Consider the following 15317-nt stretch of genomic DNA (forward strand, 5'->3'; position numbering starts at 1 on the left):
AAAGAAGCTCAACAACTTTGGGCAATCATCCCCAGAAAAAGTTCAACATCTCCGCCCATTTTCTTAAATTTGAGTTCCCCCAAATAAGGGGCGTCTTATACACCCGGGGGGGGGGAGTCTTATACACGAAAAAATACAGTACATAAATAGTGGGGACAGGGGAAGGGTGCAGAAGCTGTAGTTTTTCAGGCAGTTGAAATCCTAAAATAAAGTTTACATTGTGTGCAAGACTTCTCACATATGCAAGGATGTGCTGACGGTGCATTGGTTTTGTGTTATATCATGGTTTATTTAGGGGTTACTGATAACTGCTTTGTGCAGGAAGTATACTTACTAGGACATACAAAATGTAAAATAAAAATAACATTTGAATGAACTCTGGACACAGTCTGATTACATTTATAGCAAGGCGGAGTATTTTAACTTTTTGTAACCTATGCTGCTTAAGAATAGGGTATAAATTAGTTTTGAAGAAACAGTTTTTAAGAAACAAGAAAATGCAATTTTTTCACAGTTGTGATTTCTAAGATCAGAAAAGTTTCAAGGAGACCTAAATTTAAACAATTTGCAAAGGAAACTTGACCTTTTAAACCTGTATACTTAACATGTCATCTTAATGAAAATATTTTTGTGTTTAAATAGGAGGGAATGGTTCCCAAACTAAATTCTAAGGCTGTGTATTCATCTGTAATGCAGTGTACGTACCTAAACCTATAAGCAGGGTGTTTGTGTGTGTGTGTGTGTGTGTGAGAGAGAGAGAGAGAGAGAGAGAGAGAGAAAGAAAGAAAGAAAGAAAGAAAGAAAGAAAGAAAGAAAGAAAGAAGAATGAGTGAGTGAGTGGCTTCATTTTCCCACACAATGATCTCAGATATTGCAGCTACAGCTGCAGCCTCTTCCTTTTTTGCCCACCTAATATCCTGTGTTGTATTATAGCCTAAGACAATTGTGCTGACCCCTAATTCAGAATTACTAAACCTTACATTTTCTTGCCTTTGTTGATACTGGACCATATTTTGTGTGGCACTTAGTGGAGTGCTTTCCACTGTATAGACCAGGGGTAGGCAACCTAAGGCCCAGGGGCCAGATGCGGCCCAATCGCCTTCTAAATCCGGCCTGTGGACACTCCGGGAATCAGCGTGTTTTTACATGAGTAGAATGTGTCCCTTTACTTAAAATGCATCTCTGGGTTATTTGTGGGGCCTGCCTGGTGTTTTTACATGAGTAGAATGTGTGCTTTTATTTAAAATGCATCTCTGGGTTATTTGTGGGGCATAGGAATTTGTTCCATTTCCCCACCACCACATGGTCTGAGGGACGGTGGACTGGCCCACGGATGAAAAAGTTTGCTCACCCCTGGTATAGACTGCAGACAGTGAATGCCCCTATAATCTCCTCTCCTGTGCTGGTATTGGAACAGTATGCTGAGTAAAACATCCTGCACAGTATATTTCTTCTCTGTATGGTGTCAAATGCACTAAGTACTGTACCCCCCCCTTTCTCTCTCTCTCTTTTTGCAATAGCTGAGCAAGCTTATTTTGTGCTAATATTGAATTGGGGAAAGGATAATTAGTAACCATTGCTTTGCTTGTTTATATACTAAACAAATATTGGTTATTCTGCTCATGATGGGCTCTTTTTAATCCTTAAACATTGCAGCGACTGTTTTCCCTTTAGGCCTGATGATCCCTTTTCAAATGCCTGGGGTTTAAAGTGTGTCTATGACTGAGAAGTGCGCATCAAAGGCTCATCACCAGTTACTCATCACCACTACTTCAGACCTTCGCATATTCAGTGCAAATGTCCAAAGGGTTTTTAAGCATGTTCCAGTGAATGTGCTTAGAATTCCTCTTCATAGCTTTGCAGTGAAATAAAGAATCCCTGAAGTGCAGTTGGTATGGGGTGGGAAATATATTGTATGTTGCAGGGCGCATGTTCACCCCACCCTCATTTTGCAGCCTACATGTCATGCATTTGCCACCCCCCCAACACTTGAAAATGACTTTTTACCTTGTAAAGGAGGTCAAACAATATAAAAACAAACAATAAGTTCCAACCAAAATAATTCCAATCCCCAAATGTTCTTTTGAGAAGCCATGTAACCAATGACTATAACCAATATAGAGAGAGGCAGATTTTAAAAATATATCTCCTCATCAGTTCATTCTGGGGAAGCTGTGGAAATGTGGCTTGGATTGTGACAGATCTTGAAATTTACTCTGGACTAGGCAGAAGTCATCATGGTCAAACTGTTCTAGATTAGGGCTGTACATCCCCTAGGAGGATCATATTCACAGCTTGACAGTGTTTCTTGATGGCCAATGGAACTTTTACTCAGCATTAGCCGTGCCTATACTTGGAGGGTAGATAAGGACCATGGTCACAGATCCCTTAATTACATCTAGATTGGATTCTGTAACACATTAAAGAGGCTGATCCATGAATATTGTTCGAAAATGTCAGCTGATTCAAAATGCTGTTGTGAGTTCTGACTATTGCCAAATTTGGGGGCCATGTTATTTCCTCATTGTACCAGCTGCATTGACAACTAGTTCTTAATTTAATGTGCTGTTACTTTTAAAGTTCTAAATGGTTTAGGATCCCAGTAGCTAAAGGACTGCTTCCCAATGTATAAATTTGCCCAGTACTTTGGATTGTCTTCTAGTGAGACTTTCCTGGCAACCCTTTTATGGTTACACAGTGGAAAATATATTGAGCAGCACAGTCCACATCACCTTACTTTCTTTTTAATTTGGGAAAAATGTGCATTGAGTTCTGAGCCATCTAGTATTGTTTGTATGCAAATGTCTTAAACACTAGGCAATTAAAATATGTATTGTACCTTTTTTTAAAAGAATACAAAGCAAAATGTTTCCTTCTTATCTAGTTAGCTGTGGACAACATAATCTAATTATATCTATAAATATGTTTTTTCTTTATTCCTTGCAAAACATTTGGATGACAAATGCATGGAAGTTAAACAAATGTGTGATAACCAACTTGACTATTTGGTAAATAGCAGGTGACTGGCTTCATACAAAAACACATTTGCAGATTACACAATTATCTACAGAAAAGTTCTGGTATCCCAAATGTTGGTAAATGTAAAAGAATGAAAGCTAGCAGAAGTAGCATGTCTGAACAGCTTGTCACCCACAAAATGAAATGCAACCCACCAGCTATATATGGCTGTCACCAGGGAAACCTCCAGTTATTACTCCATGGCTGGCAGGGGGATTATCAATCACTTGGCAGGCCACAGTGCACAGCTAGCTAACTTTATTTGGCTTGGTGGGTCACAGTTTGTGCAGGTCTACAGTTGGTGGGCCACAGTTTGTCAGTGTTTTGAGTACCTTGTTAAGGGCCTATCCGAAGCATATTTGTCGTGATCAGTTGATATTTTCCTCCTGCGTTTCATTCCATTCTGTCTTTCTTATACTCATTTGTGTATGGGACCTTCAGAACATTGGTGTGAGAGAAAACGCACACTATGGAAGTGTGTAGATTGGTGTAGTCCTACTAAGTACAGGTGTTATGGTCCTTCCCAATTATTTTATTGTATGCTGTTTGTTGCCATGTATCTTATACAAAACTAGAATTCTTGCACAAATGGTTTGTCAAAGCCTGACAATTTGGAGTATATTTAGTGGCACCTCCATCACAATGGAGCACAGGATGATAAAATAGTCATTAAAAACAAGCCATTCTCTGTATCCCTCTTAGAAAGAACATTGGGGGAAATGTTATTGTAAGCCTCATCATTTGAGAAAACAAAACAAGGAAATTTTGGAGAAGAAATACCTATTTGTTATTTTAAAATTCATAAAACTGCCATTAATTCAATGTAGACACTGGCTGAAAAAAACACTTTAAACTTTTGTACCTTGAGGTTGTTTTTTTTAATGAATGGATATATTTCCCATTTAAAGAATCAGGAAGCTCTGAGTGTGAATTTTCAATTAAGTGGTTTGTCTACCTTCGCCAGTTATTTCATTCAAGCATCTCATGTGGCAGGTCTTTTTGAAGGTCATCCTCTTTCAGTAAAATCATATTAGCTGGTCTTGAACATTGGGTTTTATCCAGTTGTGCACTAGCAAGGTTCTAGAGGTATAACAGGAGTTCTATTTGCGTGTCAAGACCCTGAAGCCAACGCCCCATTAGATAAAGAAATTCACACAGACACAGATTTTTTGTTTAAGGTTACTGGGCAAATTTTGGCCACAGCTTTATTGATTACAGGAAATGTGAGTGGTATTGGCTTAGGCATTGGCAAAAGATTATATCGGACTCCTGCCCCCTTTGCAGGAAGTCTGTAAGGGGAAACCACCCAAAGGGGAGCTGCTTCGGGGGAACCCGCCTGCATCTCCCCCGGTGTTCCCTGAGGCCTGACATGGCCCTAGCCCCTCAAGCGGACTTTGGACAAGATCCAGGCCCCAGATTACTTTAACAGAATACTCTTGGACAATGGAAGGGCAGGCGATGACTGACCTCCCCCTCCCCCACTCAACAATAAGCCAATGCCTAACTGCCAAACCTTACAAAGTTGTGACGATTGCTAAGAGTTAGGTGAAAACCAAGTGGCCAGTGCCAATTTGCCAAATGGAAAAATTCCTACCTGGTCCCTGTCCCAAGACTGGCAACCAACCCAAAGTTCAAAGCAAGGCCAGAGGACACCTAAATTAAAGGGAGCGTGGGCGGGTGTTCGGCAGCGCGAAGCAGGTGCTTGGCACACGCCGCCCTGCCGCTTTTATACTCCCCCCCCCCCATGATCACCCCACTCAAATTGATTAGGTGATAGCCCTGGGTAATTGTTGTGCCACCCTGTGGTGAGGGTAATGGCTCCACCCATGCTAGGGTGGGGGGACTGGGTTGAGGGCCTGCCTGCAACCAGGACCATCTATTAAGATGATCCCACTTCCTCTTCTCCCCCTGGAGCTGATTTTGAGGTTGCACGGGAGGCTGGAGGGGACAGGAGAGGAAGAGGAAGGCTTGTGGCTTGCATGGAAGCTTGTTGCACCAGGCAGAGCTGCGGGGTTGGATATGGCTCACAAACTTTAATAGGCTTTGGTCAAACAGTATTGTTTCTGCTGAATATAAATTTTAAAGTCACTTTAGGGTAGCCCATTGGTTACCTCTTCTTCAGGAAAGTTGCTAAAAGAGATCATGACAGTTGTTATCTTGAGGAAATGTCCACTGTTTGCTTTCAGCCTTTGTTACTTCCAAGTTTGATCATTGCTATTCATTTCTAGGGGCCGTATCACTATATTTTCTTTTTGTCTATTATTATGTTCCTAATGAAATGTTGAGAAACCTCTATGAGTAGGGCTGTAAATTGATGTGGTCTACTAACAAATAGCTTCCATATATTCCTAGAGTGGAAATGAACAGTAGGGAAACTAAAATAAGCAATACAGTACAGGTTTTTTTTTTTGCTATGTGACTTTCATGTTACACAGACTTTAAATTTAGAGTTATGTAACTTGAACTGCCTTTCTAGTAGATGTCATACAGTGATGGATTTCTGATTTTGAAAATATGTCACAACCATAAATCAGTAGTTTGCGAAGATTGCGCTAGCAAGCTATTAAAGAACATGGCGGTATTTACTATAGGTAAATGCAAATTTTTAAAGGACCTCTGTATCATAGTTTAAGTGATTTATTGGCTTTCAGTGCTCATGTATGAATCAGTGATGTAATGGATTTTGGAAATCTCATTTCCTATAGGAAGGCACATACTTTGCATATGACTTTAGGCAAGAATTTTACCTTGATGTACTTATGTCTGGATTAAACTAAGGTTACGAATTTGGTTATTTTGTGAGAGTGGGTTTTATATGTAGGGTGGTTCAATGTGGAAATTTGAATAGAAGGATAATGGATATGTTTAATATAACAGCTTAACGTAGGATATTAAAATTACATCAAATTTAAGTAGCTTTTACTTCAGTCTCTGTAGTTGACTTGAAGCCTAAGACAAGGGAACAGAAGTGTGCTGCTGCAACATGGCTTCCTATTGCTGTCTCCTGCACCTTCTGAAAAACTCCTCTTAAAGATTGGGTGACCTTTGGGAACCACGTGATAAGAGGGCACAAAGCAAATCAATGAAAATCAATGCTTTCCACTCATGCAATAGAACCGTTTTTTGGATCCAATTTCCAGAAGGATAGACATGTTCAATCTGCTGCAGCAAAATCAACGAAGAGTCTTAAGGTACCTTCAAAGACATGCCATAAGCTTCTATGAATGAGAGTTGGCTTCATCAGATATGTTTAAAATAAATGTGACTATTGTGTTGTTTCAGACTTAACACTAAACCAAGATTTGACACTACATAAATGAATCTGTGTCTTACACTCCCTCTCTTGCCCACTAGTCTCACATACCCTGCTTTCCCCTCTTCATTTTGATTTTAACAAACCATGCATAGGGCTGCTGTTATATCTGAAGTGGGCAAACCATGGTTTGGGCAAACCCTAGGGTGTCTGAAAGCTAGAGTTGCCCGGTTTATTGGTGATCGTGAGAATTTTGGTTGTTTCTATGGTTTGTTATTCTAATTCTGTTATCCCTATGCTTTCTGTGTAAGATGATGGGGAAGGAGAAAGAAAACTGAGAGGAGAAATCAGAGTACAATAGGTTGAAGAAAGCACAATGTGCAGGCTTCAATAATTTGTGTACAGCCAGACCATACTTTGTATTTAAGTCTGAGCCAGCTGGTATGAAAATTAACTTTCATTAATATCAGCTAGGCTGTCACTTTTCTGTCTTTCTTTTAACTAGACATTCTGCAGCTTGCAGTGATTGCCTTGTATCTTGGATTAGGAAAGTTAAGATTGGCCAGCAGTCACAGATGTTAGTATTTATCATAGTGTATGTACCTTTTATGGTCTGAAACATTTGTATCTTCCAGCATTTAAACCTGACATGTGAAAAACCCAGTGAGCCTTGGGCATGTCTTGTCTTGCAGTTTACATAACTATGATCTGGGTAGCAATACATAATTTTTTAATGCCAACCAGTCACTTGCTGTTTCATTCTAGTTTCAAGGTGAAATTTGACTGTGTGCATTATGCATATAGAAAGTTGTATTTGGAAAACATTTATGTATATTAAATTCTTTATTATCATTAAGGAAAAGTTTACGGTGTATAACATAGTACCTCTGCAGTGTTTTAAAATGTAGGGTGTTTTTTATACAACTTGTGTTGTGTGTTTCTGTTCGCCTCTGTGTATATTATTGAACTTTGTGTGCTTTTTTAAAAAGAAAGTTTCAAATTGTTTTTAAGTCTCCATGCCCCAGTCTGGGTAACTAAAGGAACCTAAATTGGTATCTTAAAACAATGTAAATGACATCGTTATTTACTCTGTTATTTCAGAGTAATAATAATAATAATAATAATAATAATAATAATAATAAAAATAAATTTTATTTATATCCCGACCTCCCCAGCCGAAGCCGGGCTCAGGGCGGCTAACAACACTAAAACAAAACAAATTCCTTCCAGTAGCACCTTAAAGACCAACTAAGTCAGTTCTTGGTATGAGCTTTCGTGTGCATGCACACTTCTTCAGATACACACTTCTTCAGTGTATCTGAAGAAGTGTGCATGCACACGAAAGCTCATACCAAGAACTGACTTAGTTGGTCTTTAAGGTGCTACTGGAAGGAATTTGTTTTGTTTTGACTATGGCAGACCAACACGGCTACCTATCTGTAACTAACACTAAAACAGTACAACATTAGAGTAAGCACACTAATTCTCATAATAGTTTATTTCAGTGGGGTTTTCTTCTAGACCAGTGTACTTAGAACAGTTGCACCTTCCTTCAGCTCATACCTTAAATATATCAAATAAATAGGTCTTAGATTGACTGGAGTTCACTTTCAGACAGGTTTTTGTTTGTAATTAATGTCACATTATCACAGTAGCTGTCATTAATTTAAAATCCTGTGACTGATATTTTGAACTCATAAACTGTTAATTGGTTTCTAGCTCTTAACTTGCCTAATTTTGCCTAACCATTATTTTGGTATATACCGGTAATGATATTAGGTGTAAAGAAATCTCCCTGGATACTAGAGATTTTGGAGGGGGTGGAATTGGGGCTGAGACACATAATCTACAAATGTAAACTACAAAAGGTTGTCATTGCTTCTTGAATTCATGCAGGTATTGATATATTTATGACTTATTTAAATTTACGAATAGCCAAGGCAAATATTAAAATGAAATGTAAAACTTATGAAGATGTATTTGAATGCTTCAAATGTGTTGCTTTAAAATCACTGCTGTATGCTTACACATTATACCACAATCTAGAGAGCGAAAATATTATGCCACCCTGTGGGTTGTTATAAAGATTGTTTATGAAGTTGAGCCTAAGACTTAAAATACATTGAATCAGGGAGTTCTGAAAAATGAACTGCATGACACGGGAGACCAAATCATGCTAAAGTGCAGGGAAAGACTATACATCAGTTCAAAGGCTACATTATTCAAAAAAATACAACCATAAAAAAGGTAATAAGATTACATCCTCACACTTCATGGCTAGTAAGGTGCATTAGGCTGCTCAGATATTCATAACTTACTGTGACATTTCGCGAGATTACATTTTGCTCTGCACAGCCATTACTGCAGCTCGGATAATAACTAGCCAGTGTACGGACCAGGATTACGATCCCTGTCTTTGGCAACAAATTTGTGTCTTGAAGGTTGATCAGTCTCAAATTGCCATTAGAAAGGGTTAATATGACATACTGTATAGGTGTGCACTTATGTGCATCTATAATATTTTTGCATATTAACAGTATATCAAATTCACTACAAATTGCATGTAACTGTTTCCCATATTTTCTTAAAGTAATTTCATAAAACACTTAAATGAGGGAGATTTAAGTCTAGTGTCTGGTCCTAGGAGTGTTCTACTTCTAACGCTGCTGAATTATTTGTGTTTTGCAGATTAGATAGGAAAACTAATTTGTCAACTTCTTGGATGGGTAGTTACTGACAATAGTACATGTAGCCAAAAGTGAAAGATGGGTAGTAGAGAATTGAGGTGAAGGTGAGGTCATTTTAGTTAACAGCAGAATGTATGGCCTGTAAAGTGTTGGCATGGTAGTTGATGGTCACTTAAAACCAAATACATTAACTCATAGAAATGAACTTTAAGAAGCTAGTGAGCCACGGATTTTTTTCCTAACAACTTTGCACTGTGCTTGACATTGGCAGAAAAGCTGGATAATTCCATCGTTGGTTCATAAGCATAAAATCATACATGGCTTCCTTAAATCTTTTGCTTTCAAGATGTTGGCAGTTCTTTGCATGAGTCTGCCTTTCTACTGAGCCCAAGTACTTGACTGTTGCTGTTGCATGCATAAAACGGTAAGGGTAGGTTTTCTAGCCAGAAAACCAACATTACTTTGTTATCACTTGTGACATGGCAGCAATATGTCAGTCAGGAGTTGCCCTCTGATCTGGGCACTACAATGGAAGGTAGTGAAAGTAGTCCTTTAGTTTTACTGCAAACCCTCCTAGGTAAAAAAATAGCTTTAAATTGTGCCTGGACGCTGTTGCACAATGTGTGTCTATTGACTATCCCTGCTAGGAACCTTCACTATCAGCAGTTTTCAAACACACCCCTAGGGCTGACCCTCTCACCACTAGGCCAAAAGGTCTAGCCGGCCACATTCCAATTCCATTCATTTTTTGACATTCACTACTGCTGCTAATGGAGGCGGAAGAAAGTTATCACCTGCTACAAGTTGTTACCTGTGCCATTCTTCCTTCATTTCATTAATGAAATAAGAGTGAAAGAGGAGAAATATTTAAGGTGTTATTTATTTATTTATTCTTTCTTTCTTTCTTTTCCATTATACGTGTATTCTGTTTAGGAATCTCAGATACACTCACTGTAGCTTTCTAATCTTGAGGTGCATGACATTGTTGCTGATTTATGTTAAGAATGCTGAAAAATGTGCTTCCCAACATGTATATCTCTAACACTTCAGATCTTGAGTAATGAGTGGGAGCTGCTGGGATTCAGGGAAAAGCCAGGAAGAGTGACTGTTTTGGCAAATCTTATATCTGAATGAATATATTTTTAATGAAAAAATCCTATCTGATTAGTTTCTGTTTAGTAATAGATCTCTGCTGCTAACCCTCATATACCCAAGGGGTGTCATTCACTGAATTAAATACAGCTCTTGTGTGATAAACCCTGTCATCAGACGAGCTGGCAGGTGACATTGCAGGCTGGGTATTATGAGGCACTACTCCTGATGATCTGTTGAAGAAACCACCAAGTGCTATGTAAAAGAACATAGCTAAGCAAGCCGGGAGTATAAATACACGGGCAGCAGTAGCGGGAGTCAGTACAATGGGGCAGTGAGAGCAGAAGAGCAATGTGTATAGGATTGTTGTATGTTTACTTGTCAGTAGAGTCCCACTCAGATAAGCGTGCATAGGATTGCAGCCTTAGTCACGTTAGTCCCCTCAAAATAAGTGCAACGATCACTTTCCTATCCAATTCAATGGAACTTAAGTTTGGAGTAGCAACTTGGGGATTCACCTGCCAGCTCAACCACAATATACAGCAACAAAACCAGGAACTTGTGATCTTTCTAACTAAGGCCTCATTTCATACAAAAATGTGGTACTATTCTGAATTCCTAAACATTTTAAAAAGTAATCTGTTCATGCCAATGCGCATAAAGTCCATCATTATTATATCCAACTCTGAAGGTATAGTACAGTGTTTATAACCTAGTTTCAGTGGTGAGAGAAAAGACATTACAGGTGCACCAGGCATGTGTCTAGGCAGATGGACAGCAGTCTACCCATAGAGAACAAATGGAAGAATATACTCAGAATACAAGTTCAACAGAGCCAGGTCTACCCACAAATGATAGTCCTATTATCTGATGCCAGTTAGGTTTGTTTGTTTGTAGCATTCACCCTCTCACCCTCAAAATTCCTGTGGACAGCTATGGTAACCGACCGGTCATGTGTCAAAAGGAATGTTTCTAAAATTGCTCCTTGGAAAAACAGTATTTGGGATCATATTTCTTACTCCGACATTGGCTTCCTATATACATTGATCATATACACTGATGCCTGTTGCTAGATTGTTAACGTAAAACGATGGAAACACATGCAAATATAAGACCCATTGGACTCAATGAGTTGGATTTAAAACTAAGTGCATGTAATAGGGAGATTCTTGAAAACTGGGCAGAAGCAACTTCTTCAAGCAGGAGCTTCACTCATGGAAGGTGCCATGCCCAGTTTTTTGTGGGGGGTGCTCACCTCATGTAGTAGAGCCCCTATCCCTCAGTGGAGCATTCTTGAGGACCTGGGGAATGCTGCCATAGGGATGAGGGATGGCTAGCTTCCACCCACCCCATTATGTGCATATAATTCTGGATTCCACCCAGTAACACTTATTTCTAATTCGGCCTGCACTTATTCGATTGTGCAATCTAAAGTTTCTAGTGGTGTCTTCTCATATCCTTACTGTGTATCCCCAGAGAAGGAATGCTGCTATTGTATGTTGTAAATCTTTTAAACATATAATTCTGGAGATAGAGAAAATCACTAATGTCTATTCTTTTTATATTGAAGCTTGTAGGAGGTCACTTTGATCTGGAAATGAACTTTATTATACAAGATGGAGAGAGTATTACTTGCATGGTGGACTTGTTGGATAAATGTGATGTCACTTGCCAGGCTGAGGTATGGAGCATGTTTACAGCCATCTTGAAGAAAAGTATACGAAATCTCCAAATTTGCACAGAAGTGGGTCTTGTTGAGCACGTGCTCCAGAGGATTGATAAAGCTGACAATATGATTGCAGGTATGAATTTCCAGTAAGCCTAAAACTGGAAGTAACTGTGGTAGTGTCTTTAATTGACATAGAATCCTTTTTATAACATTTTTTGCTGGTAAAATAAAAAGTTGGTTATTAATCTAAATCTAATAATTTGCTTTTCTTAGATCTCCTAGTTGATATGCTGGGAGTATTAGCAAGCTACAGTGTGACAGTTCGGGAGTTAAAGCTGTACTTCAGCAAACTTCAGGGAGACAAAGGAAAATGGGTAAGTAGAACACTCTGCATTAGCCAAAAAAGAGAGAAAAGATGTTTATTTCACTGAAACTGATTTCATTGACTTCATACATTGATTTCATACATAAGGTTAATGAAAAGATTTGATGGAAGGCTGTAACCAGGCCAGCATGTGGTTGTGTGACCTGTACTTGTTTGGAATTTTGTTGTTGTTGTTGTTAATTGAACATTCAGTTTAACATGTTCACTAAAGCACCAAAATCCCTGAAATGACAGTTCTTAAGGGCCCATACCCTCAACAGACATGTTATTTAGGCAACATTTGTATGACATGGTATGGTGCCCTATCATGTGGTTAGTTCACTACCTTGGCACTGGATGGCAGAGGGGTGGGCATAAGTCTCATATTCTACATTGTAAGAACTCAACTTGCAACCAGTACCATCCACTCAGAATGATGGTTCTAGATATCCAAGGCAAATAGGATTTATGAGATAATTTGTGTATGATAGCATTATTGTAATGTGCAAGTCAGCAGAAGTGTTGTCTAAAGTTCATAGTTAATGTTCAATCATTTTGCTGAATTTTGTATTCAAATACTAAATGAGAAATCGTTCTTTAAATAGCCACCACATGCTGGAAAGCTGTTGTCTGTGTTAAAGCACATGCCTCAGAAGTATGGTCCTGATGCCTTCTTCAACTTTCCAGGAAAAAGTGCTGCAGTAAGTAGTTATTTCCCTATTCTTTTTTGCTTTAATTTATGTGTTTGGGTTGTTTTTCCTACATGCTTTCATTAAGCCCCTTTAGTTCTAAGCACACTCAAATACAAGGCAGTAAAAAATAACACAAATCTTTTCTCTTTCAACCTGCCCTCCTTCCACTCCCAGGTTTTAGAAACTTGAACATAACACACATGTACATGAATGTTAAATTTTTAATGTTCTTGATAAACATTTTATTGCTCAAGTATTTGTTTCTCTATGATAGTGGTTTGCTAATACCATACCGTAAGGGCTGCTGTCTATTAACTGATGAAAACTCAGTTTATTGTATTGAACTGTTTTAGATATAATGGCTTATAAGAACCTCATGGGTGGTTTGCCTAATTAAATGAACCTCATTTCAAGCCCTAGTCTCAGTAAGCAATGCTTTGAAAACACTTTGATGGGAATTTTGCAACCATTGTTGTAGCTTTTTAAAATATTTTCAGAATGAGATTATTGTACTGTACTGTACTGTACTGTACTGTACTGTACTGTACTGTACTGTACTGGGGTGTGTGTGTGTTTGTGTGTTGCCTTTGCTGTTTTTTTGTGCTTCTTGATAACTTGACCAAGAGAGCTTTGATGAGCAATATTTTCCTGGCCAAATTCCTAGGGAAGCTGCCTCTTAACTCCAGGTGTTCTTAAAAAGAGCCCACTTTGTTCTAGGTGCATCTTACACTTATTAGAGTAAGTGGCTTCTGTAGATAGTTTGCCAAGTTGCTGTGGTGGTTCTCCACTTCTGCCACGATTTGATACCAGGTAGATCTTCAGTGCCTTTCAAAAGGCCTGGAATATGGTAGTCTGGAGGTCAAATGTTAATGAATTCCAGAACCATGGTATGTTTTGTGCTGGTCCCTAAATTACTTCATAGGTTTTTAAATCATAGCAAAAAAAACCTTACTAAAAAGTAAAAATAAAAATTGTACAATAGTTATTTTTATCCTTATGGACTGGCTTGGGGAACTTCGTGTATCACATTGAAATAAAGGTATAACAATATAAAAGCATTGTAATATGTATTGAACTGCAACATACAGATATTTTCTAATGTTTGATAGTTGTATAAATAAAACATAAGGATGAAATATATTAAGGAATAGTGTTTTGGTTAAAATGTTTTGCCCTCATGTACTTCAAGGAATGTTTTCCTCAGATATGTCAGTGGGTTACTGATATATCCTCTCTAGAAGATTTATGGCATTGTGTTTGGGCAGGAATAGTGACAGAGTTTAGCAATGTAATGCAAAGTCTGCTGACATTCAAATTCTTTGATGTTTGTGTTCATTTGTATCGATAAAGTTGTCAGCATCTTTAAACCACAGAGTTACAGAAACCTTTCAGAAAACTAATTTTTGATTCGAAGATTTGTCCTTGCAGCTTCCCCCTTAATAAAGGCAAATGCCTTCATGTCTGTGCTATCTTTCAGGCTAAAAAAAAAAGGGCACTTCTATTTGCAGCAAGTTTTGCCATCACTTGGGGCAAAAGGGGACTTCTAGTTCTAGGACTGGGTTTTATATATAATAATTATGACTATTTAAAATATTTTTTTTTCATGTGGAAGAGCCCAAATATATTTTTGTCTCACTATGATTTAAATGTGAAGAGGCAAACTTTGGTATCAATACTGTCACATCTAAATTGTATACACTTTTCTTTTCCATGCTTTCTGATTCTACAAATCAAATGACTTGCTCTGAAGTACCTCACTGCTTTATATAAACTTGTTTTTTCCCCTAGGCTATTGCCTTACCTCCTATAGCCAAATGGCCCTACCAGAATGGATTTACTTTTCATACTTGGTTAAGAATGGATCCTGTAAATAATATCAATGTAGACAAGGATAAGCCTTACTTATATTGGTATGTATGCATTATTATGTCTTCTGAAATGTGTTTCATCTATGTCTCCTTTTAAAGATTGCTCTCACCAACTACCTGTGAATAAATGGTGAATTTAACCATTTTAAAATAAATTGTTTCAGTTTTCGAACAAGCAAAGGACTTGGGTATTCTGCTCATTTCGTTGGAGGCTGTTTGGTTGTGACCTCAATTAAATCAAAAGGAAAAGGCTTTCAGCACTGTGTGAAATTTGATTTCAAGCCACAAAAGGTGAGTTCAGATGTGTTGTCCTGCAAATGCCCATTAAATGCATGCCAGTAGACATTAGGTTTAAGTCTCTGCTCTACAGGAATTAATGGCCATTGGCTCTAGTGGTGTTATGATAACATTTGTTGTCATCTGTATGTTCTGAAATTTGGCTTTGAGGAGAGAAAAGAGAAAATTCTGGCATATGAGTTTAGTTTACAGTTAAAGGAAAGGAAAGGTCTCTAAATGTGGTATAAAAATGTCGTTTAAAAGTAATAATCTAGAGTGCAGGTTTTCTGTGTGCTTTACTTTTTCATATGGCAACCTTGCTGTGTTCTTTTTATGCAGAATATTCAAGTTGAAAGGAATTTGCAGCTGTTGATTAATTCTGAAGTTTTCTAGTTAGG

General features: G+C 38.2%; 1 protein-coding gene across 3 annotated transcripts in view; it reads left to right on the forward strand.

The window, feature by feature from the left end:
- Positions 1-15317, forward strand: part of LRBA (LPS responsive beige-like anchor protein) — a 367500-nt gene that overhangs the window by 21174 nt on the left and 331009 nt on the right. For all 3 annotated transcript variants that reach the window (XM_081875163.1, XM_081875165.1, XM_081875164.1), the window contains exons 3-7: positions 11621-11852; positions 11993-12093; positions 12689-12784; positions 14564-14685; positions 14808-14934. In XM_081875163.1, coding sequence (XP_081731289.1) covers positions 11621-11852; positions 11993-12093; positions 12689-12784; positions 14564-14685; positions 14808-14934 — 678 coding nt within the window. The remainder of the gene's footprint in view (positions 1-11620; positions 11853-11992; positions 12094-12688; positions 12785-14563; positions 14686-14807; positions 14935-15317) is intronic.

Source organism: Podarcis erhardii, assembly GCF_964252035.2.
Source record: "Podarcis erhardii genome assembly, chromosome: 9".
In the NCBI taxonomy this organism is placed as follows: domain Eukaryota; kingdom Metazoa; phylum Chordata; class Lepidosauria; order Squamata; family Lacertidae; genus Podarcis; species Podarcis erhardii.